The sequence below is a fragment of the Dermochelys coriacea genome, chromosome 1 (genome assembly GCF_009764565.3).
Source record: "Dermochelys coriacea isolate rDerCor1 chromosome 1, rDerCor1.pri.v4, whole genome shotgun sequence".
Lineage (NCBI taxonomy): Eukaryota > Metazoa > Chordata > Testudines > Dermochelyidae > Dermochelys > Dermochelys coriacea.
Window position 1 is genome coordinate 165,977,557 of NC_050068.2, and position 24,550 is coordinate 166,002,106.

General features: G+C 41.3%; 1 protein-coding gene across 2 annotated transcripts in view; it reads left to right on the forward strand.

The window, feature by feature from the left end:
- The window catches only part of SCAF4 (SR-related CTD associated factor 4), a 79,775-nt gene that overhangs the window by 15,685 nt on the left and 39,540 nt on the right, over nucleotides 1-24,550 (forward strand). For both annotated transcript variants that reach the window (XM_038387760.2, XM_038387759.2), the window contains exons 2-7: nucleotides 13,358-13,441; nucleotides 14,036-14,080; nucleotides 15,343-15,504; nucleotides 16,296-16,431; nucleotides 19,725-19,864; nucleotides 21,208-21,384. In XM_038387760.2, coding sequence (XP_038243688.1) covers nucleotides 13,358-13,441; nucleotides 14,036-14,080; nucleotides 15,343-15,504; nucleotides 16,296-16,431; nucleotides 19,725-19,864; nucleotides 21,208-21,384 — 744 coding nt within the window. The remainder of the gene's footprint in view (nucleotides 1-13,357; nucleotides 13,442-14,035; nucleotides 14,081-15,342; nucleotides 15,505-16,295; nucleotides 16,432-19,724; nucleotides 19,865-21,207; nucleotides 21,385-24,550) is intronic.

The following is a 24,550-nucleotide window of genomic DNA, read 5'->3' on the forward strand; positions in this document are numbered from 1 at the left end:
CCCATTTTTGTGTGTGCAACTGATTGTTCCTTCCTAAATGGAGTACTTTGCATTTTTCCTTACTGAATTTCATGCTATTTTCTTCAGACCATTTCTCCAATTTGTCCAGATCATTTTGAGTTTTAATCCTGTCCTCGAAGGCACTCGCAACGCCTCCCAGCTTGGTATCGTCCACAAACTTTGTAAGTGTACTCTCTGTGCCATTATCTAAATCACTGATGAAGATATTGAACAGAACCGGACCCAGAACTGATTCCTGCGGGACCCCACTTGTTATGCCCTTCGAGTATGACTGTGAACCACTGATAACTACTCCCTGGGAATGATTTTCCAACCAGTTATGCACCCACCTTATAGTATCTCCATCTAGGTTGTATTTCCTTAGTTTGTTTATGAGAAGGTCATGTGAGACAGTATCGAAAGCCTTGCTAAAGTCAAGATATACCACATCTACCGCTTCCTTTCTCCTCCCCCCCACTCCCCCCGGCTTGTTACGCTGTCAAAGAAAACTATCAGGTTGGTTTGACACAATTGGTTCTTGACAAATCTATGCTGACTGTTATCTTATTATCTTGTAGATGTTTGCAAATTGATTGCTAAATTATTTTCTTCATTATCTTTCCAGGTACAGAAGTTAAGCTGACTGGTCTGTAATTCCCTGGGTTGTCTTTATTTCCCTTTTTATGGATGGGCACTATATTTGCCCTTTTCCAGTCTTCTGGAATATCTCATGTCTTCCATGACTTTTCAAAGATAATTGCTAATGGCTCAGAGATCTCCTCAGTCAGCTCCTTGAGTATTCTAGGTTGCATTTCATCAGGCCCTGTTGATTTGAAGACATCTAACTTGTCTACATCATTTTTGACTTGTTCTTTCCCTATTTTAGACTCTGATCCTATCTCTCTTTCACTGGCATTTACTATGTTAGACGTCCAATCACCACCAACCTCCTTGGTGAAAACTGAAAGAAGTAATTAAGGACCTCTGCCATTTCCACATTTTCTGTTATTATCTTTCTTCCCTCATTGAGTAACGGGCCTACTCTGTCCTTGGTCTTCCTCTTGCTTCTAATGTCTTTGTAGAATATTTTCTTGTTTCCTTTTATGTCCCTAGCTAGTTTGATCTCGTTTTGTATGTTGGCTTTTCTGATTTTGTCCCTACATACTTGTGGTGTTTGTTTTTTTTATATTTATTCTTTGTAATTTGAATAAGTTTCCACTTTTTGTAGTACTCTTTTGAGTTTTAGATCATTGAATATCTCCTGGTTAAGCCAGGGTGGTCTCTTGCCATACTTCCTATTTTTTCTATGCAGTGGGATAGTTTGCTCTTGTGCCCTTAATAATGTCTCTTTGAAAAACTACCAGCTGTCTTTGGTTGTTTTTCCCCATAGACTTGCTTCCCATGGGATTTTATCTACCAGCTTCCTGAGTTTGTGAAAGTCTGTGTTCTTGAAATCCATTGTCTTTATTGTGCTGTTCTCCCTCTTACCATTCCTTAGAATCATTAACTCTACCATTTCATGATCACTTTCACCTAAGTTGCCTTCCATTTTCAGATTCTCAAACAGTTCCTCTCTTTGTCAAAAATCAAATCTAGAACAGCCTCCCCCCAGTAGCTTTCTTCACCTTCTGAAATAAAAAATTGTCTCCAATACATTCCAAGAACTTGTTCGATAATCTGTGCCCTGCTATATTATTTTCCCAACAGATGTGTGGGTAGTTGAAGTCCTCCATCACCAAGTCCTGTGCTTTGGATGATTTTGTTAGCTGTTTAAGAAAAGCATCATCCACCTCTTCTTCCTGGTTTGGTGGTCTGTAGTAGACCCCTACCATGACAGCACCCTTGTTTTTTACTCCTTTTATCCTTACCCAGAGACTTTCAACAGGTCTGTCTCTTATTTCTATCTCAACCTCAGTCCAAGTGTTTATATTTTTAATATACAAGGCAACAACTCCTCCCTTTTTCTCCTGCCTGTCCTTCCTGAGCAAGCTGTATCCTTCTATACCAATATTCCAGTCGTGAGTACTATCCCACCAAGTCTCCGTGATGCCAGCTATGTCATAGTTGTGTTTATTTACTAGCATTTCAAGTTCTTCCTGCTTATTTCCCATACTTCTCACATTAGTATACAGACATCTAAGATACTGATTTGATTTCCCCCCCCCCTTTCTGTCTTGTCCCTCCCTTATTTATGTTGTAGCAGCCCATGCTCCCCCCCAGTCTGACTCTTCTCCCAGGTCTCCATGTTTTTGATTTACTTGTGAGCTTTGGTCACCTGCCCCCGTTGAACCTAGTTTAAAGCCCTCCTCACTACGTTAGCCAGTCTGTAGCCAAATATGCTCTTCTCTTCTTCGATAGGTGGACCCCATCTCTGCTTAGCAGTTCTTCTTCCTGGAACAGCATCCCATGGTCAAGGAAGCTGAAGCCCTCCTGGCGACACCATCCTTGCAGCCAGGCATTCACCTCCAGGATGCATCTGTCTCTGCTGAGGCCCCTACCCTTGACTGGAAGGACTGAAGAGAACACCACCTGTGCTCCCAACCCCCTCACCCTTACTCCCAGAGCCCTGTAGTCATTTTTGATCTGCTGAGGGTCATACCTCGCAGTATCATTAGTGCCCACAAGGATGAGTAGCATGGGATAGTAGTCGGAGGGCCGGATAATCCTCGACAATCCCTCCATATCATCTCTGATACGGGCCCCTGGCAGGCAGCATATCTCCTGGGATGCCATGTGATCCTCCCAGCCTTGGGAGGGGTACATGGCTTCTTCTCTTCAACCTTTGGAGGTGACTCCTCATCACTCATTGCCAGGGCAGCATAACGGTTCTCCATTACCATCGTGGGTGGGTTGGGAGTAGGAGTGGAGTACTGCCTGCTGCCAGAAGTAACCAGCAGCCAGTGTCCTCCCTGTATCAGAGCCTTATCCTCCTCCCCTGGTGGCATGACAGCAGTCCTCGCTAGCTAGATAGTGACTTCAGCCTTGGAAGTCTCCATATGAATACTGTCAATGAATTCCTCATATGATGGATGCTCAGCCTACCCACCTCCTCCTGTAGCTCTTCCACCTGCTTTCTGAGAGATTCCACCAGCCGGCAACTCTCACACTGGATGGTCTCCCCAGCCTGGCTTTCTGAGAGTGGAAAATGCAGGCCACAGTCTGAAAATCCACACCAGGATCTGGGTAGAGGCATCAATGGTTAGGTTCTCTGTCTGGATACAGGCACAGGTGGAAGAGACTGGAGCAGTGTTGGCACTGGCAATGCGGCCCTCCCTAACCATAATGATTATATTATGACTCCCTCCTACAAAAACTCCCTCTCTCCCCTTGGTTGCTTAGCCTCTGGCTTTTAAGGTCTTCCCTCCAAGGTCAGCCCTACCTCCTCGTTAATCATATAGGGGGAGGGTGATCACAAGGATGATCAAGAATGCTCAAGGGAACAAAGGCTCAAACTGTCCCCAGACACAATCCCATTTGACCCAGTTGACCATGTAACTGAAAGAAAGAAAAACCCACAGCCAAACAAACTCACTCACTCCAAGGTTAGCACTTACACCTTGTTTGTTCAGCAGGGGGATCTCCTTCGCCCTCTCTCAAACTCACCTGTTTGCAGTCCCCTGTTTGCTAGCATCGCTCTTGCATCGACACAGAGCAGTGCTTTGTGGGTAGCTATGCCACTGTGCAACTGGCCACAGGGTGCTTTGGGAAGGGTTTGCAATGCCTAATGGGGCAGGTACAGCGTCACATAAGGCAACATTCTCAATCCTGTTTCTATGGGCATCCTACTAGATTGTGAGCTGCTTTTCAACTGAAGGTGGGTGGGTGTGTTGGGGGAAGAGACAGAAACAAACTGAGTGTGTTGGTATGCTGTCTTTTTAAGTTCAGACAGCAGCTTGAGCAGTCTCTCCACTCTCCCTCCCCCCAGCAGCAGCCCGTACTGCCCGCCTGCTGGTGAGAGCAACATTCCACATTAATGGTTCTGATTCCTTCCTAGTTCTCCCAAAGCATCCTGAGTTGCTCTATGAGGTCCCATGCTGAGGAATGTCAGAGCTTCCGGAACTTTGAACGGAAAGGGAAGAGTTCAAAACAATGAGCAGAGCGGTCACAGCAGGCATTGTGGGATACTGGGGGAGGCCAGTTATGTTGACATAACGGCAGCATCTACACTGACGCTTTGTCTCTTTAACTTTTTTGCAAAAAGCTTTGTCTTTCGTCAAGGTGGTTTTATTTTGTCGCCAAAACTGGCATTGCAGTGTGTACACCTCCACAGTTTTGTTGGCAAAAGACATCTTTTAGCAGAGGGAAGCGGACAGAATTCTTGATTTGCTGCTCTTTTAGGATCTGCTGTGTACAGAGATGGACTTTTTTCTTTGGGGGCGGGGGGTCTAAGATCAGTGCCATGGGTAAAAATTTTTGTTCATCCTTTGTTTCAGAACACTGCTCCTCTGCTGCTTCCAAACATAGTAGGTCCTCAAAATAAGTTGCAGAATGAAATTAATGCAATTCTTGTATACTTTGGTATGAGGAAATATTTGTCGGGTACTTTTTTCAAGTTTTGGACGTGAGTCTGGGCAGCTTTTACGCTGAGTTAGGAAAGACCTGGTAGGTCATCTAGTGAGTCCATCCTCCTGCCACCATAGGACTATTCCCTACATTATTTCCTCCTTTTGCACAAATATTGATATTTGCAAGTTAGTCAGTATGACTGTTGCCTATTTGACATTACCTATTAAAAATTCAGTAATGTTCATAAGTTTGGTTCCTCTTGTTTGGTTGTATTTATTAGCCTGGAAAATGAGGTGGTAACTCGTCTCCTTCTAAGCTTTGTGAGCATTGGTTTTGTGAATATTTTACCGAACACTTTATTTGCTGGTTTCAGAGTAGCAGCCGTGTTAGTCTGTATTTGCAAAAAGAAAAGGAGTACTTGTGGCACCTTAGAGACTAACAAATTTATTAGAGCATAAGCTTTTGTGAGCTACAGCTCACTTCATCGGATGCAACTGATGAAGTGAGCTGTAGCTCACGAAAGCTTATGCTCTAATAAATTTGTTAGTCTCTAAGGTGCCACAAGTACTCCTTTTCTTTTACTTTATTTGCTGACAGTTTAAGAGCATTTAAGAGCAGTTTGAGAGAAGTGTTTTACAGGATTACATATGAATTTAAGTACTTTATATTCAGCTGGTTTAAGTTCAGTAAGCTATTTAATACTGCTTTCATTTTCAAAGCACAGCAGATTGCAGAAATATCAGTAAAAAAGAAAAGCAGGGCTTTAATTTCACTTGTCTGTAAAAGGCTCTTATGCTTGCTGTACTCCCACCACACACCGACTTTTGAATTAACATAAGTTTTGGAATTTCCTGTTAAACTCTAATTTGGGGATAGTATTTGAGACTGTTTAAAATAAAAATCACATTCTTTTCCTACTATTGTTACTAGTAACAATTAAGACTACTACTAAGTGAAAGGTTAGAGAAAATTTCTTTTCAGCTTTTTAATTCATGGATTTGACAGAATTTGTACATAGTCAGTTTTCCCTATTGTGCGAAACGCCCCCACAATAAAATGAGAGAAACATATATTTTAAAGTGACAGGTTTCAGAGTGGTAGCCGTGTTAGTCTGTATCAGCAAAAAGAATGAGGAGTACTTGTGGCACCTTAGAGACTAACGAATTTATTTGGGCATAAGCTTTCGTGGGCTAAAGCCAACTTCATCAGATGCCTTAGCCTAATTGATTAGTCTCGTTAGAGTTGGTATGGCAACACTATTTTTTCATGTTCTCTGTATATATCTATCTATCTTCCTACTGTATTTTCCACTGCATGCATCTGATGAAGTTGGCTGTAGCCCACGAAAGCTTATGCCCAAATAAATTCATTAGTCTCTAAGGTGCCACAAGTACTCCTCATATATTTTAAAAACACTGAAATCGGCAGAATTCAAGAGCAGGTGTATAATACCTCAATCCTCCATGGTCTTCAGGCTGACAATATCCCTTTTAAAATAAAGTAGCTTCATTTTACTTCTGTCTTCACCTTGACTTTTTTTTCCCTCAACATCCTAGGTGACGGGGGTATTTTTTGTTGTTGTTCAGTTCCCTCCCCAGTGCCTCAACTTAATTCTAGTGTGGCTTTGATTTGTCAGACTGAGTATCTGTGGCTCCAAGCAAACATACTGAGAGGAGAGTTTTTGGCTCCACCTCTCATTTCTTTAGTCTATGAGGTCAGTAGCTGTGGATGGGGTTGGGAAACAGCTATGAAACCTAAAGTGTGAGCCACATAGAATATGATTGGTTCCACTGCAGAGTGAGGAAAGAGGAAAATCTACTGTTTTAGGTCCAGTTGCCTGGGGGAGAGGATTGTAGGGAAAGATCCCTGTTCTGAGGTAGTCAATGTAAAGTATAGTAACTCCTCACTTAGTTGTCCCAGTTAAGTTTTTACGTTGTTACGTTGCTGATGAATTAGGGAACATGCTCGTTTAAAGCTGTGCATTGCTCCCTTATAATGTTGTTTGGCAGCTGCCTGCTTTGTCCACTGAAGGAAGCGCAGGCTGTTGGAACTAGCTGGTGGGGGCTTGGAACCAGGGTGGACCGGCAGCCCCCCATCAACTCCGCACACCCCTAAGTTCTCTGTGCAGCAGTCGCCTAGCAGGCTATCAATTGCTGGCAGTTCAGCTGTCCCTCCCACCACTGCCATGTGCTGCTCCTGCCCTCTGCCTTGGAGCTGCTCTCCGAGCCTCCTGCTTGCTGTGTGAGGGTGGCGGGGGGGGGAAGTGTCAGGGTGTCTCCCTCCCCCTTGTTCCTGCACCCTGCTTACCCCATCTCCATAGAGGGGGACACAGGACAGCGCTCAGGATGGAGGGAGCTTTCTGGCAGCAGCTGTGGTCTCAGCTTGCTGATTAACTTAACAAGGCAGTGTACTTAAGAGTGCGTCAGCATACTTAAAAGGGAAATGTGCATCTCTCGCGCATGCGCGCGCAGACACACACACAGTGTGTCTCTGTCTGCCATGCTATCCCCTCCCTCCATTCCTGCTGCCTTGTAGAGTGTGAGGCTACATTAACAACAGGTTAACCCCTTGAGGGCTCAGCCAATTGCTAGTTCATCATTTAGCAGAAAGGCATTCCCTGGGAAATATCCCACTCTCTGACTCCTCCACCTCAACCAAGCCATCATTGCTGTGTACAGTATTACATTGTTTGTAAACTGTTTAAAATTGTTTGTAATTGTTTAAAACTCTGTGTGTGTGTGTGTGTGTGTAGTCCTTTTGTCTGGCCAAAAAAAAAAAAAAAATTCCCTGGAACATAACCCCCCCCCCCCCATTTACATTAATTCTTATGGGGAAATTGGATTCGCTTAACATTGTTTCGCTTATATTTTTCAGGAACATAACTACAACGTTAAGTGAGGAGTTACTGTACTCTCTAAAGCTTTAAATTCGTGTCTTTTTGGCTAATTGTATCAAATAGGCATTGCCATAAAAATAAAAACCGAAGTTTTTACGTGGTTATCCAAGTGCTGTTTCTTAAACTGATTAAGATGTTGAATTTTTAAGACACTTTTCAAATTGAGAAATTTGACATTTTTTGTAGGTAATTTTATTGGAATGATGCTCTTCTCTACTGATTTGTGACAATATAGCTCTTCTGCACGTACCCTGATTTGGGTTCAGTTTATATAACAAAAGATCCCAAGTCTAGTGGGACATTCCCACTCACATATATGGAAAGAACATAAACCTTACTGTAACACATCTGTGTTGTAACAGTGAGCTTTTGCTCCAAAACAGATTTAAAGGGATACTAACAAGGTTGGTAAACACACAATTTGATTTTTTTTTCTTTAAAACATGGTTTTGCCACATTTTTATTTAACTTCCACAGTTTAGCAATCACAATGAACTCTAAAATTGCAGGTTTCAGAGTAGCAGCCGTGTTAGTCTGTATTCGCAAAAAGAAAAGGAGTACTTGTGGCACCTTAGAGACTAACAAATTTATTTGAGCATAAGCTTTCGTGAGCTACAGCTCACTTCATCGGATGCATTTGGTGGAAAATACAGAGGGGAGATTTATATACACATACAGAGAACATGAAACAATGGGTTTTATCATACACACTGTAAGGAGAGTGATCACTTAAGATGAGCCATCACCAGCAGCAGGGGGGGTTATTTCTCCCCACCCCCCACTGTTCCTCAGATTTTCTTGTTAACTGCTGGAAATAGCCTACCTTGCTTGTCACCATGAAAGGTTTTCCTCCCTCCCCCCCTGCTGCTGGTGATGGCTTAAGTGATCACTCTCCTTACAGTGTGTATGATAAAACCCATTGTTTCATGTTCTCTGTGTGTATATAAATCTCCCCTCTGTATTTTCCACCAAATGAATCCGATGAAGTGAGCTGTAGCTCACGAAAGCTTATGTTCAAATAAATTTTAGTCTCTAAGGTGCCACAAGTACTCCTTTTCTTTCTAAAATTGCAAATCACCATGTTTGTTTTAATGGGGTATGTGAAAATTATTAGGGAAGGAAACAATAGATTTTAGTTTATTCCATCCCAATGGCTAGTTACAAATTGTAAGTGCGTTTTTTTTAAATAGCTTGTCTTCATTAATTTAGACTTGCATTTAAATTTGATCCATATCTTTCCACCCCAAATTTTCCCATGTATGCACTTTCAGCGTCCCCTTTGGGAATATTGCTTTTGGTGTCCTCATCGCTTTCACTCTGTTCGTGCTGTTGTTGCTTGGAACATGCTATCTGCAGCAACACAGGCAGTATTCCCAAGTCCTCTGCCAAGCCCTGCTTTTCTTAAGGCCCTTCTTCATTTCTTTCTTATGGATTATTTTACTAGGCCTCAATTCCTGCTTCTCTTGCTCCTTAGATAATGGCCCCATGTTACCAACTCCTACCTCATACACTGCTTTGTATTTGGTTTCCCACTTCCTACCCACTGTGTGTTTGCCTGCTTCTTGGATCCTTCTCTGGTTCCTAGCTGTATCACATCAGTCTCTCTCTAGAAGCAGGTTTCAGAGTAGCAGCCGTGTTAGTCTGTATTCGCAAAAAGAAAAGGAGTACTTGATGCATCCGATGAAGTGAGCTGTAGCTCACGAAAGCTTTTGCTCTAATAAATTTGTTAGTCTCTAAGGTGCCATAAGTACTCCTTTTCTTCTCTAGAAGCAGTCTCCTGATCTCTGGGACTGGCTCCTGCCTCCTCTTGGGTCCATGGCTACCTTCTGCACTCTGAGTTCTTTTTTTATTACACTCCTGAAATAACCACTGTTCCTGAGGACAGTGTCTTGATACAGGCTGCTTCTGCTCTCATGATGGGAGGCTGGTTGCTTTCTCGGCTGGAACAACTCCTCCTTGGTCTATGGGAAGAAGGAGGTGGCTCCTTGAAACAACACTGGCTCTTTGTACTCTTTTTTTTCCTTCTGTCAGCCTCCTGACCACAGCTGCCTCAAGGGAGTAGAATCTGCTCCTAGAGTTATACCAGGAAGGGCAGGTGTGAGGATCACAATTTAGAAATATCCATGCTAATGGTTACTTTTTCAATATTTTATGTTAAAATTCAGGAGAATCAGTGCTGGCATTCTCTTTGTTCACCTGACAGTGACTTCAAAGAAGGAATGTGTAATAATTTAGCAAAAAAGAGATTGAGCTTCAAAATAATAAAGGGAAGGACCAAAGGAATAAAGTGTGACGCTAACTAGCAGGTGACATGAAATGTTTAGATAGTCATACTAATCCTTCCCGGCTGCCAGAGACCAATGCTCACTTGGAATGTATCTGTTGGTTTGAAATGTTGACTGGTTAAAGCCAATCTGGAGCTGGAATTTGCCATGTGTGGAAGGGTCATCCAAACTCCTGGGTTAAAAATTATCTCGCTCAAAGGGTTGATGATCCCAGAGAGAGAATGGATTCAAAAGCTGTATGTGGTGGCTGGCTCTTCTACTAGCTCCTGAAGGAAGTTGCTGTTGAAAGAAAATTAGATTCCTAGTCCAGCAAGTAGTTAAGGAAACAAATGTACTTGTTTGTTCTTCCTGTATTTAATTACTGACAATGTTGGGTTTTTTTGTTTTGGTAACTATGCTGAAAGCTTGGTGGTTGTTTTCTGTGCCTGCAAGTACTTAGTCCATAATTTTGTTATTTAACTAAACCTATTTGCTTTTGTTTTTTCTTTCCCTCAGTAATTGGAAAGAGAGGAGAAATCTGTCAGCCTCTGAAATGGGCTATTAAACATCTTACCAGGATCTCAGACTTTAACAATTATACTCGAAAAAAGGGCTAATATGGTGGCTACAATTCTATTTTGGATTAAACTGTCTAAAAGAGAATTCTCCTTGTTCCTTTGTTGTGTTTGTCTAATGGGTTCTAATTGGAGATGATGATGCTGATATCAGGCCTTTTTAACTGATATTTCCTAGGTCCTGATTCCTGTATTACACATCCCTGAGGAATAGAATCATTTCTATAATAGCTTATTTATTTTCTTTCTTTTTTAAATATAGCTGTATTTTTTACCTTGAACTCTCCATGTGTATAGGATATTTTGAGACTTGCAGGTTTTTTGATTACAGGAGTCATGTAAGTTTCATACTTTTAACATATTAAGCAGTAATTTAGGGCCTGTCTTCATTGCCCCACAGTTCAGACTAAGGGGATGTGACTAGCAGGGCACACCAGAGTGCTATGCTATAATTCCTCTTTGTGGATGCTGTGGATGTGAACTTCCAACCTCAAGATGGTATAAGTTTGTGTATAGACGGGGGAGTTAAATGCAGCACTTTGGTGTACTCTGATATTCATATCCCCTTAGTCTGAACTCTGGGATACTGTAGACATGCCTTTTAAATAGCAAGGACAGTTCAGGGAAGGAGCAGCAAACATTCATTTTAATAGACTGGGAGATCTAGAAATGGACTTAATGACACAGGGCAGGAGCTAAAAGGGGAGGATGAAAAGTGGTGGTGCACCTATTCTTAGGTTGGAGGGGGAGCAAGAGTGGCATTTTCTCAAAGTGTATGTCTGTGCTCCAGTATAAGACACATGACACAGCCTGTATTGGTTGGCTGAGGCTGTGGGGCTGTAAAATTGCAGTGTAGACGTTCAGGCTTGGGCTGGAGTTTGAGCTCCGAGACCTCACGAGGAGGAAGATCTGAGAGCCTGGGTTCCAGCAAGCCCAAACATCTATACTACTATTTTTAACCCCACAAGCCTGAGCCAGCTGACCTGGACTCTAAGACTCAGTACCATGATTTTTTTATTATTATTATTTATTTATTTATTGCAGTGGGGCCTGGGAGAGGAGGATAGGCAGGAGGGAAGGATCCTTTGGATCAGACATGTGCTGTCAGAAGTGCTAAGTAGAAAATAGAAAGTGTATCAGGGCCTGCCATCTCTTAAGATGGTATAGTCCTTCTAGTGAGTTATTCTTTGAGGTGAAATAGCTTATTGTGACATAGATGTTGTATGTGTATCTAGACTTCAGTATAGTTATATAGCAAAAGCAGCACGGTTTAGTACTGGTGTGAAGTAACTGTTGGTGGTTTCTCTTCTCCACCTGTTTTTACCCACCTGAACAGTGGTTGTCTCTAGGGCTTCACTGTCTTCAGTCTATAACATCGACTTCCCCAGACTGCTGAAGTACTGCTGTGTCTGCAGTTGGAGAATTCTACTGTGATTAGGTGGTGGGTGAGGTGCGGGTGGGGAGGAGTTGGCACAGAAGGGATGAAGTAGCACAAGGAGAGAAGATGTTTGAACTTCCTCTCCTGGATCTCTTACTTGCTTTATAGTCTTGTTCAAGTCCCTTAGGGCTTGTCTATGCTTACAGCGCTGCAGTGACACAGCTGCAGCGTTTATTGAAGATGCTACCTACCTACACCAACAGGAGAGCTTCTCCCATCAGTGTAGGTATTTCAGCTCCCCGAGAGGCAGTAGCTGTATCCATGGTAGCTCGCCCATCAGCATAGCCACTGTCTACACTGGGAGTTAGATTGGTATAATTGTGTTGCTCAGGGGTGTGGATTTTCCACACCTCTGAGCAATATAGTTATACTGATGTAAGTTTGTAGTGTAGACCCAGGCTTAATCTGAGTTTATAAATTTCCCTCTATACAAAATTGAGATAATACTACTCTGCCTTTCAGGGTAATGCTCATCACTTTAAAGAGTTAGAGGACTGTGTGTGTGTTTGGTAAATACCTTGACTCTAAGAGAAAATGGTTCCATTAAGTTTTTAACCTTTCACACATCAGGTGCTGTTAAATTATAGAGATGCCAGTTGTGGATCCACATTTTAAGGTTGAGTTGATTTTGTACTTTTAGCAGTTTGAATCCCTGCTTTATTATGCACGGGGAATACCGTGTATCTTCCCCAAACTTACAGAACGTTTTGGGTACTAATGAATGTTCTTAGAATTTACAAACCCATTACAGTTGAAATTAATTTTAAAATAGGTATTTAAAGAAATTTAACAGTCAGGCTTTTTTTTGTCTTGAATGGTGGTGGTAATAGAATAATACTGACAACTTTTAATGTACAGTAGTTAAAACAGAAATGTTGTGCTTAGATTATATTTGAAGAATTTAGTTAATCCTGTAAATAAGGCTGTCAAGATGCCTCACATTGGTCATCCAAAGTCACTAGTTACTTTTGAAAATCTTGGCTCTGATTTCTGAGGAACTTATAAATAATTTCCCCTCTGGATAATATTAGAATGAAGAGTAGTTCAGCGTATGAAAATTTCCAAAGCAATTGATGCAGTTAGTTTCTGTGGTATTCTCACCCTTACTATTGCAAGAATGTTAAACAGAGGTATTTAGCATGTACGCTGCTATACCTATATGTAACAGGATGAATAGGAGATGGGATATTGGTTTGTGATGGTCTCAATGGTTAAAAATTTATGCTCATGGGAAAACATTTTTTGGACTCCAGAGCTATGTAGAAGTATAAACTGCAAGATCAAGCTCAAACTGATGATCAGGTTAATTAACTTTAAGTCAAACTACAGTTTATTCCCTTGGTTTCAGATTGTTTCCATTAAATAGTTTAGAATTTGGGAATTAATGTGTACCTAGTTTCATAACTGGTAAGTCACACACATGAAATCTTCTGACAGCTGCTAAATCCATGGATGGAGCTTTAAAAAAAACCCCCAAAACTTGACATTGATTGTACAACTTCAGACATTGGCTTTCAATTTAGTAATTGCCTTGTTGAAGTGGCTAATCTCTTGATTTTAGGCCTTGTTATAACACAAGCTTGATTGCATGACAGTTGCCAGGAACCTGCATTGACTGTTATGTTGACTGACTTGCTTGCTTCCTTCAGAATTTTTAATATTTATTTTCTCTGTTTAGCTCTTTTCACTCATGGAGATGAAACCTCCTATCTCCCGAGCAAAGATGATTCTCATTACTAAAGCTGCCATTAAAGCTATTAAGGTAAAGAAAAACGGAAATAGAGCACAAATTCAGACAATACCAGTAGCATTATTTTTGGATTGTACTTGATTTCTAAAAAATGCATATCTTTTACATGATCTCTAAAATTTTATAGCGTGGTAAAGATTTTTTTTTTTATTTTTGGAGGTTTTTTCAAAGGAAAGTGAGTGAACGTTCTTTATCTTGAGTTATACTGCCAGTATCTCTGCAAAACTGTAACACATACTTGCTTTTAAGAAAATGACATTTTCTGATGCTATGGTTTGCAGTCTTGTCATGATTTGTATCTGATAAAATCAAAATGTTGTAGCATGCAATTACATCCCATTGCATCAAATTTAATAAAAACAAAGGAAAAAGTAGTTGTCACAATAGTACTGTCTTCATTTAATGTATGTGAAATGCTTCCAATGGCAAGGTCAGTTTTCTTCATGCAAACTTTTAAATGAATGTTTGAGATATGAAGTGCATCACATACTAGAATATATTTGTTTTCCAAATTGTTAATATGTACAAATAATTTTAAATACCTCTGAAATCATACATCACTGTAAATCAGATCATGATTAAATAGATCACATATCTCTTTTGCAGCTCTACAAGCATGTCGTCCAGATAGTAGAGAAGTTTATCAAAAAGGTAAGTGCTTTTATAGTATTTTTAATATTTACTTAATGGGATACTGGGCATTTAAACATCCACAGCTCTATCATTATTTTTTATTAACAGGTAATACTTGTAGTATTACTAGTTAAGGCTTTTTTCAGCTTTTTTTTCTATGTGCATTTGACAGCAATTTGTATATAGTCAATCATTTCCCTCTGTTCATGTGAGTTTTTCACACAGCAACAGGAGATGGAAAAAAAGTGTGATTTTATAAAACCACAGAAATTGTCAGTGCGATTTAAGGATCGATATAGTGCTTGAAACGCAAATTCTTCTAATTTTTCAAGTTGATTTTTGTCTCTTTACTACTACTGTTATGAGTGATGTTTCCAGAAAATTTAACTTGCACACCCTGGTGCCAGTGGATCTTTTCTACATAAAGACACACAAACATCTTTCCTCTATTCTGCCCTAGGTCCCAAAGTATCTCCTTCCTCCCTACCTCTGCCACCAATTAATTTTAGTTATAGAAACATTACAGGACACAATGCTTATGTAATACATGGAAGTCATCTTTTTTTACATTCTTGATTTCTACATTTGCTTAATTAAACAATTTGCATTTCATAGTATCTACTGTTTGTGGTCCTTCTTTCTCCAAGTTATTACAACCTTTTTTATTACATACAACAGAACTAGCTTTTTGCATTGTTAAGATCAATATCTCATGCACTACTTCCTCTTATATATTTATTATCTTAACTCATTTCAGTCTCCATGTTGTTCCCCCCCAAATTAATTAGTATAAAATTGATTTAAATAGTAAAACTTTTGCTGCATCATGTGTATAAATAGATTTGCTACAGTTCATTCTTTTTCCTGTAGGTTCTTTCAATTAGTGGGAAGGCCTAGATAGCTATTGTTCATGATTAATCATATTTTAAGTATTTGCTTTATGTAAGTGCTTTTACTCAAGTTTAAATTGTATTGCCATGCCAATCTATCTCAAAGATAAATATTTTAGCTACTTTGTATATTGGGATACAGGTTACTAACACATTTTGCTATTAGATTTAGTAGTGTTAGACATAGCTCCTTGTACAGCCCTATAGTACTGGTAAAAAGAGAACTGTAAATAGTAGAATTCAAGTTTTCTATTGGACCTGCAGGAAAATCTTAAGTACAAGGTGCAGGTTGCTTGTAGCGATTCTGAAACCTATTGGGGTATTAGAGAGGGTTACGCTGTTAGTACTGTAAATGCTACCCTGCAATAACTGGGAACAATCTCTTTTCAGTGCAAACCAGAATATAAAGTCCCTGGATTATATGTTATTGACTCTATTGTTCGTCAATCTCGTCACCAATTTGGAACAGACAAGGATGTTTTTGGGCCAAGATTCTCTAAAAATATAACTGCCACATTCCAGTATTTATATCTCTGTCCATCTGAAGACAAGGTATAGCTAAAACTTCTTAAATGTTGTGAATTGCTGAATTCTTAATTGTGTGTTCCTGCTTATATGAAAGCTAATTTGGTGGTTCTGTGCCTTGACTGCAATGCCATAGTTGTCTTTGTGTGGGTAGTGGTATACTTCATCAGAGGTCCTGATGATGAAAAATCTTTAACTTATTCTCTATTTGTTGTGTTCATGCCTTTGTCCAGTTGGAGACCATGCCAAAACTATTTCCTTTTCAGGCATCCTTCTTGTGAGGGACTTGTTGCAGTTAATTGGATTGGTAGCTGAAAGAAATGCAGATAATCTTTTTTTTTTTTTTCCCCTCCGACTTCAAAACTCTGTTCTAGCATTTTCTTTCCACTTCCTTTCACTCCCTTTTGTCAGACTTTCCCACTTCACTTCTGCATTTTTGTTGTCTTTCTCACCTTTTCTTGGCTCTTCTCTGCCTTCCCCGTCTGGGATTCTTCCAAAGACCACATCAAAATCTCCTGAATAGCTGTATGACTGGATGCAACTCTTAATTGTCTATAACTGCTATTCTTTTGGTTTGCCAGAGGAGTTTGCTAGAGAGTGGCACAAGTTCTTTCAGTGTATCAAAAAAAAGAGGGGGGGTCTAGTAGTGTGGATCCTGCTAACCTGTGTAACAAGGAATCGAGCTGCATCTAAAATTTGAGCATGCTGCTTCAAGACCACTGATCCAGTTACCCCTTTCTTCTTATGTGCAATAACTAAATTTAGAGCTTGTGCATTAGGAATATTTTCTATATTAATACTTTCTGTTATCTGAACAGAGCAAGATAGTTCGTGTCCTGAACCTTTGGCAGAAAAATGGAGTGTTTAAAATAGAGATCATTCAGCCTCTCCTGGATATGGCAGCAGGAACTAGTAGTGCAGCCCCGATGGCAGAAAATGCTACAAATAATGAAGGTACGAATGTCAGTACAACTTGTAAATTAAAAGTTATGGAACCAATGACTTGTTGTTTGGTACACTAAGGTAAAAGTACCTCATGTTTGTAAATCAAGTTCACTAACACACTTCAAAATTCACTTTTACTACAAAAATTATATAGAATAATCTGAACACGTTCTGAATAAATGTTGTTCTGAATTATATTGAACTTGCTTTGATCCACCAGAGCACGCAGCCCCGCTCCCCCGGAGTGCTGCTTTACCGCGTTATATCCGAATTCGTATTATATCGGGGTAGAGGTGTATGTATAGACATATTGGGTGCTGGTAGTAATGTTCCCACTAAAAATGACTCCCTTCTTAATTTTCTTCTTGTATCTGTGAGACTTATTATTACTTCCCAGTGTGTAGTTCCCATGTTCCTTCTTTAAGCACCTGATTCAGTAAAGTGTGGAACATCTTACAGTGGAGAAACTTCATGCCCTAAAGTATATTAAAATATTATTACTGACACAGCATATTTTAGTGACTCATATTTGTTGCAACACAAAAATCTTGAGGCAAGGTTATTTAGACTGCATAACACATTGGTGCTAGCCATAAAATGCAAGAAAATAATTGTCACTCAACACCCCACCTATTCTCCACTCTCCAGTTCCCCTTCTCAATCTTTTGCCTTCTCTGTGCTATCTCCTTCCACCATATTCAGCACACATCTATCCTCATCCTGAATAACCAGATTGCACTTCTGACACCCCGCCTCCCCAGTTCTTCTATTTTGATACAGGGTTGGTGTTGAATGGTGTGCAGTGTATTGTACATGGTTTAAATTGGTATAAGTGAGCCTTGGTGTCAGCTCACAAGATTTCTGTGAAATGTTTTTCAGTAATGTTTAGGAAGACATCACCTATTTGTCACTTTTCCTAAACATACAGGAAAAACCAATCTGAGACACATCACTTGCTATGCCTAGTAACTCACTGAAAGCCTTGCAAAACTCACCCTGAGATGTGACCGGTGATCTGTATTTTTTTTTTTTTTCTTTTCCTGTACTGCCACTGGTAACTAGCAGACCAAACTCCTTTCCCTCGGATTTAGCTGTGCAACCTTACTGATTTCAGAGGGATTTCATAAGTGTAAGAGAGGAAATAATTTGGCCTGCAGTAAACAATTCTGTTAATGCATTACATGGAATAGAATCCAGCTCAGTCATAGCACTGCAGAGACTATCCAGCAAAGAGTAAAAAGTAGTAAACTTACTTTTGTCCCATAAGCAAGCAGTGTAACTGAATACACGCAGTGAGCAAGTCTTGAGATGCAACTTTTCTGAGCAGAATCGCACTCTTGGTAACATTGCAAGATTAAATATTTTGTAATGTTTCCATTTGACTTCTGGGAAAACAGATTTTTTTCAGAATGTTGTTTGCTTTCCCTTTCTGTAAGTCAACACTGCAGTTATTTAAACTGTCAACAGATCCACAGGTTCATAGAAATAAGTCAGGCATTGTGATATGCAATATTGTTGTAGCTGTGTTGGTCCCAGGATATTAGACCTACGAAGTGGTAATATCTTTTATTGGATCAAGTTCCATTGAGATAAGCTTTCAAGCTTACACTGAGCTCTTCCGCAGGTCTGGGAAACTTACCCAGGCCTTGTCTACACTACAAATTGAGTCAATCTAAGTTAGGTCAACATACTGTGGTGGTTCATGTCCACAGTATGCTACCTCTGTCAAAGGTGCGTGTCCTCACCCAGAGTGCTTCCACTGATTTAACTTTTTGGGGGCACTGACAGCTGGAGCCCCCCTACCTGCCACGGAGCTGACAGCCCACAGGGGATGACAGTAATGTGGCGTCTACATGGACGCTGCGTTGCACTAACTACATCGACCTAAACACTACGCTTCTCACGGTGGTTGAGTTATTGGGTCAGCGTAATAGGTAACTTACATTGACGGAAGCAATGTTGTAGTGTAGACAAGGCCTGAGTAAGTTTTTCAGACCCGAGGAAGAGCTCTTGGAAGCTTGTCTCACCAATAGAAGTTGCTCCAATATAAGATTATTACCTCACCCACCTTTTCTTTCCGATATTGTGAAGCAGGTATATTTGCATCGTTTTCCCACTTAAGAACAATATAGTAATATCTTTATTGTATTTAATTTTGTATTCAACCATAATAAGGAATCTCTTAGAGTTCTCACTTTTTTCTGATACTTAATGTTTAACCATATCCCTTAAGTATAAAGGGATTGAAGTTTATATTATTTCAATTAAAAAATGTGCATTTCCCAATAAAATGTATTTATATGTTTACAATGTGTAGGAGCTGTGGATGAAATGTATCAATTTATTTTCTAGCACTAAAACATTTGTGTAAGAATTAAGTGTAAAGGACAGGTACTAAAAAACCAAAGTCCTAAACATAGCTTTTGCTATTAGATTTTCCTTAAATTCCTATGAATATATTAAAATATGTTGAACTGATCACATAAGTTTTTAATAAACACATTGCGAATTTGTGTCCTTTCTGGAAGTTGTAGTATAAGATGTTTTTACATTAGAGAACTTCATCTTCTATATGTGAAGTTTGGCTTGTACTACTGCTAGTTCCTTCTACAGCAGTATAGGAAATATATAACAGGAAAGAGTTGCTCATAAGAAATAAACTAAATGAGATGTTTAAGAGAAACTAATAGCCATAACAGATCCTGTAATAGTTTCTACATGGCTCTGTCTTAGATGGATGAATCATGAAAACTGTATTGTTTCTCCTTAAATAAACCATTGGATAGGAACCTAAAATAAATCATTGAATGAAAAAATGAATAGTCAAACTTAAACTTTACAATTGGAACTTATTTTACAAATGTATTGATATGCAATGTTTGGTGCAATTTCAGTAGGTAAGTTTTCAGCTTCAGCTCCTCTAAAAAAAAAAAAAATTGTAATACTATAAATGGAACATTGGGTGAAAGTTTCATGCATTGGACTCCCTTCTATGAGGTCCAATATTCATAGTTCTGTCATTGAATACAGAGCATGCAGGTGTTGAATAGTAAATGGGATACCTAAAGGAATGTTAGAGCATGTTGTCAGGGCTAGATCACAGCGGTATAAACTGGAATACAGATGCATTGATTGGCTGAATTTAATGTACATCAGTGATTCTTTTGAGGGGGATAGGTAAGTTTACAAAGTAATGAGTATTATCTCTTCATTGGAAGGTAAAATATTTTATATTACACAAGTGGACTGTTAATATCTTACATTGTAGTGGACTGGTTTTCAATGTTGTAATTCTCTTGCAGGTTCACCACCCCCTCCAGCAAAGGTTCTATCTGAACCCACCCAAGTCAGTGGTAATTCAGTACCTACTGTATCACAGTTGCCTAGTTCTGATGCCTTTGCAGCTGTAGCTCAGTTATTTCAGACAACACAAGGACAGCAGGTAAGCTACCTGTATTTCAGTTACACTTGTAATTTGAATTCTCACACAAATCACCTAACTTAGTTACAGCAGTTGCTTCTACAGCCTTGATACAAAATCTATAATACTGTACCTCTCCCCTCCCCCAAATAAAACCCTTAAAAATACAGAATTTAAGAATTAAGGTAACTTATTTGAACATTTGATGGTCTTTATGAGTAAAACATCCAGTAATGACAATATTTTTGTGGAAAATTCACTGACACATTCCAATAACCTTCACTGTTAAATTATCAATATAATGAATAGTGTATTGCACTTATTATCCAGAAACCCTTTCTCTGCTATGTTTTTCTTAGCACCCTTCATGAAATATTTGCAGAGTGAGCAGGATCACTCTATCATCCATTTGCTTCTGAAGTACTAGAAGGTGGCCTGTGGATCATATAAACTTTCTCTACCTAAAAAGAAAAGGAAAATTTGTTAGTCTCTAAGGTGCCACAAGTACTCTTTTTTTTCTTTTTACGAATATAGACTAACACGGCTGCTACTCTGAAACCTTTCTCTACCTAGATCGTTGGATTAGATTTTGTATTCAAAAAAAGCTCTCTGAATTCATTCCTGCCATTCATTCTTTTTAATGTTGATAGGTTTTTAGACTTAGACGCTTTGGAAAATCAGGTTAAGTTTTTCTTGATGACACCATATTTCCCTTAAGGGGAGAGACCACTTTAATCCACTGAATTTGCTTTTGACCTGAATTACTCAGTTTGTAAATTCTCCTCTGAATTAGAGCAAACAAAATTTCCAACCTGGATTTATGGCAGTATTCACTCTGTTCATACTGTTCTCTCATATTTGTCATGACTGTGTATATTTGCTTTCATCTGTTCAGCTACAACAGACAACCCCTGTGACTAATAAATTGCATGTAGGGCATTGTTCACCTTCTGCACTAGCAACCATTTTACTAACTTTACTGGGGCTAGAGTGCAAAAACTAAACCATTGAGCTCTGGTGGGGCTTGTAGGGAGAATTTATTTTTAGGAGGAACATAATTGATTGTCTCGGGAAGATGAGCAGGGCCACACATATCAAAAGGGTCTGTATGAATCTCCTTTTGGTTCCTAGTGACTTCCCGCCCAACAAATTCATTGCTGGTACCCATATAACTATCAAGAGTAAACAAATGAGTGCTATACCTGCACACAAGTATGTCACCTCCTCTTAAAACTAACCACCTTGCCTAGTGTACATTTTGATATTTGTATCTGTCTTACATTCTGTCTGTATTCTGTTGACAAGAGTTCAAAAATATTTTTTGAAAAAGAAACTCATTTTGATTTAATATCTATTCTGTTAAGCTTCAGCAGATTCTTCAGACTTTTCAGCAGCCTCCAAAACCCCAGTCTCCAGTCATAGATAATACTGTGATGGCTCAGGTTCAGGCTATTACTGCTCAATTGAAGACTCCGACAACACAACCACCAGAACAAAAAGCTGCTTTCCCACCCCCTGAGCAAAAAACTTCTTTTGATAAGGTAAGTCCTTTGTTGTTCTTTGCATTTATAATGATCATTTTAACATAGTAACTAATAGGAAGATGGAAATACAGGACTTTAAGTTCACCTTTGAGAGTTGTCAGTGCAGATCCCCAGTTTTGGGATGTCTGTGCCCTGCCCCAAAGCCAGGGACTCTCTGAAAAACTCTAGTTGTTGGGGGCCACATGGACTTCACCTTGAGCTCTGAAATATTCCAAGTGATGTTTTGTGTGAAGAGGTGTGCACCCACCCCCAAATGTCCAACGCTAGAACAAAAAAACCAGAACTCCCTCTGGTCCCTTGACTTCCAAATCACTGGTTTTCTTGTTTTCCTGTATTAAGGATAGACCTTTTGCTTTCAAAAATTGAATAAAACTGGTTTTGAACAATTAGATCTATTCTTTAAGTAAACTTTACTTTTCTTCGAATGCTTGCTCATGTCTATTTCGTTGTAGGTGTGTGTGCTCGCCACGTGCATTAGTGCCAGAAGTTTTTCCCTCCTTGGTATCCGTAGGGGACATGCTCTGGTGCCCTCTGGAGTGCCACGCATATGCCGCAATATAAGGTGTGCTACTGGCTCCCCCCACCCTCAGTTACTTATCACCAGTGATGGTGCTCGAACATCACCTTACCTCAGCAAGTTTACTCCCCTCAACTGCTCGTTGTGAATTTTGATATATATAGTTGTCTAAAAGTTGTTAGCATTTAGTTCCCTTACTGTAGTTTAGTGTTAGTTTGTAGTCCTTAACGTGACTTCAAACCCTGTGACTGTTGCAGAAAACCTATGCCAGTCAGTGACCGTAACAGTAGCTGCTTGAAGTGCATGGGAGAACCCACATTAGTGACAAGTGTTGCATTTGTAAAAGTTTTAAACCTGGGACCAAAAACGGAGTGGGACATTCGCCTCCAAACGCCCCTTATGGAGTCAGTACTTAAACCAGCACCAGAGCCGTCTAGATCGGACTCCACTTTTAGCACCATGGCCTTGGTGCAGAGTGTGCCACTGGCGCCAGACTGCGGATGGGCATTGGTCCCCCTCCCTGGTACCAGCTAGAAAGCAAAGAAAGGCTGGGAGCGGACGTTGTCTTGTCCTGTAAAGAGAAGGAGAGGTCCAGAGGGGAGCAAAGACCCATGAGGGACAGCCCTTCACCTCCAGACGAAGGTCGAGCCACAACTCCCGCTGAGCGGCCTAGCCCACTCCAGGACTAGCCTGCCACCCCAGGAAGCGACAGATGCATTCGGCACCTGGTAGTGCCATCCACACCAGAGGCCTTTCAGGCTGCAAAGGCCATTGTCCCTACTGGTGCCGGCCACGGAAGTGTTCCGTTTCAGGGGAAAATCTGCCTTGGGACCCTTCCAATGGTCCCCATCAGTGCGGCACTGCTCCTCACCACAGGAAGTGTCCTGCCAGCCCTTGCCTGTGCAGAGCCACCACATCCTGGTCATGGGTTGGCCCACCCATCAGAGTCCTGGATGTCAGTCCCCAGACTCCAGGCAGCGCTCCTCGGGCTCAAGAAGGCAATCCCCAGTAGAACAGTGCAGACTCTCAGAGATGCGGCACCCGTTCCCACAGCCCCGGGGTTGGGAATGCCCAAGCTGCTCTCCCAGTGTATGACACCGCTCCAGCGGTTTGAGCCGCCAGTCCAGGGAGCTGTTACCGGTCGCTGGAATGCCAGTACAGTTCGCCACAGGCATGCTGACGATCCCTGGCGAAGGAGCCCACTCACTCCTGTTGCTGCTCAACTAATTGCTCACTAAGCATCGGTGTAGATCTCCGGGTTACTGTCACTGATCTGCCGAGTGCCTCCACCAATTACTGGGATTACGGCACAAGGGGTCATCAACCTCATGCAGATCCTCAGTGGAGCTCTGAGGTCAGCAACAATGGAAGGGGTAGACAGACGGCCTCAGCACCATCCTGGTCGCCCGATGTGGACCTTCCTTCTCGGGGTCTGACAGTGAGGAGGAATCCCTGCCAGCTGGTCAGAGCCATCCATCGGGGCACTGGCTTTCCCCACAGCACCACCTGGTGTAGCATGGCCTCAGGACCAGTGGCCAGCTCCCAGTACCTCTGGAATCCCTGGAGGTTTCCACAGCCTTCACAGGGGCATAGGTCGGCCTTGGGGGCTTCAGAAAAGCGGTCAGCTATGGTCTCGCTCCCCCCTTGCCTGCTGACACAGATGTGACCCTAGAGCAGACCCCTCAGGGTCACCCAGCCACGGTGGAGGTGCCCGTGGAGGAGGTGATGGAGATGGAAGACCCACTGGTACCCGCCTCCTCTTCATCCTCGTCTGACAAAGCGATTACGGAGCCTCTCACCCAGTCCCCCATTCCAAGGCTCATCAAGAGCTCTTAAAGAGGGTCGCCTCAAACATGGGGCTTGAAGCCGAGGAGTTGGCGGAGTCCTCAGACTCCCTCTTCAATGTGCTAAGTTTGGCAGCTCCTGCCAGGGTGGTATTGCCTGTGCACGAGGGAGTGGCAAAAATTACTAAGACTCTGTGGCAGATGCCTTAGTCACTGCCCCCTGTTTCCAAGTGGGCAGAACATAAATACCATGTGCCTCTAAGGGTTACAAATACCTGTATGCTCACCCTGCTGCAAGCTCACTGGTGGTGTCTGCAGTCAATGAGCATGACAGGCAGGATCAGCCAGGTTCAAAGATCAAAAATAAAGAGGCAAAGAGGTTTAATCTCTTTGAAAGGAAAATTTATTCATTTTCCAGCCTCCAGCTGCGAATGGCCAACCATCAGGCCTTGATTGGCTGCTATGACTTTAATATCTGGCGGTCCATGGCCAAATTTTCAGATTCGCTGCCTGAGGAGCCCAGGCAGGAATTCCTGGCAATCCTCAATCAGGGCAAGGTGATGGCAAGGGCAGCCCCCAAGCGGCCTCAGATGTGGCGGACTCTGCGGCCCAAACCATCGTCTCAACTATCTCCATGAGGTGAGTGTCCTGTTACAATTCTCAGGCCTTTTGACGGAGGTTCAGCAGGTGATCCAGGACCTTCCGTTCGATGGCCTGGCACCATTCTCTGAACAAATAGATACCAAATTGCTTGGCCTAAAATACTCAAGGGCAACCCTATGGACCTTGGCCTGTACACCCTGGGGCCAGCAAGGAAGCGGTTTAAGCTGGAACAGTCCCAAAGGTTGGGGAGTCGGCCTCA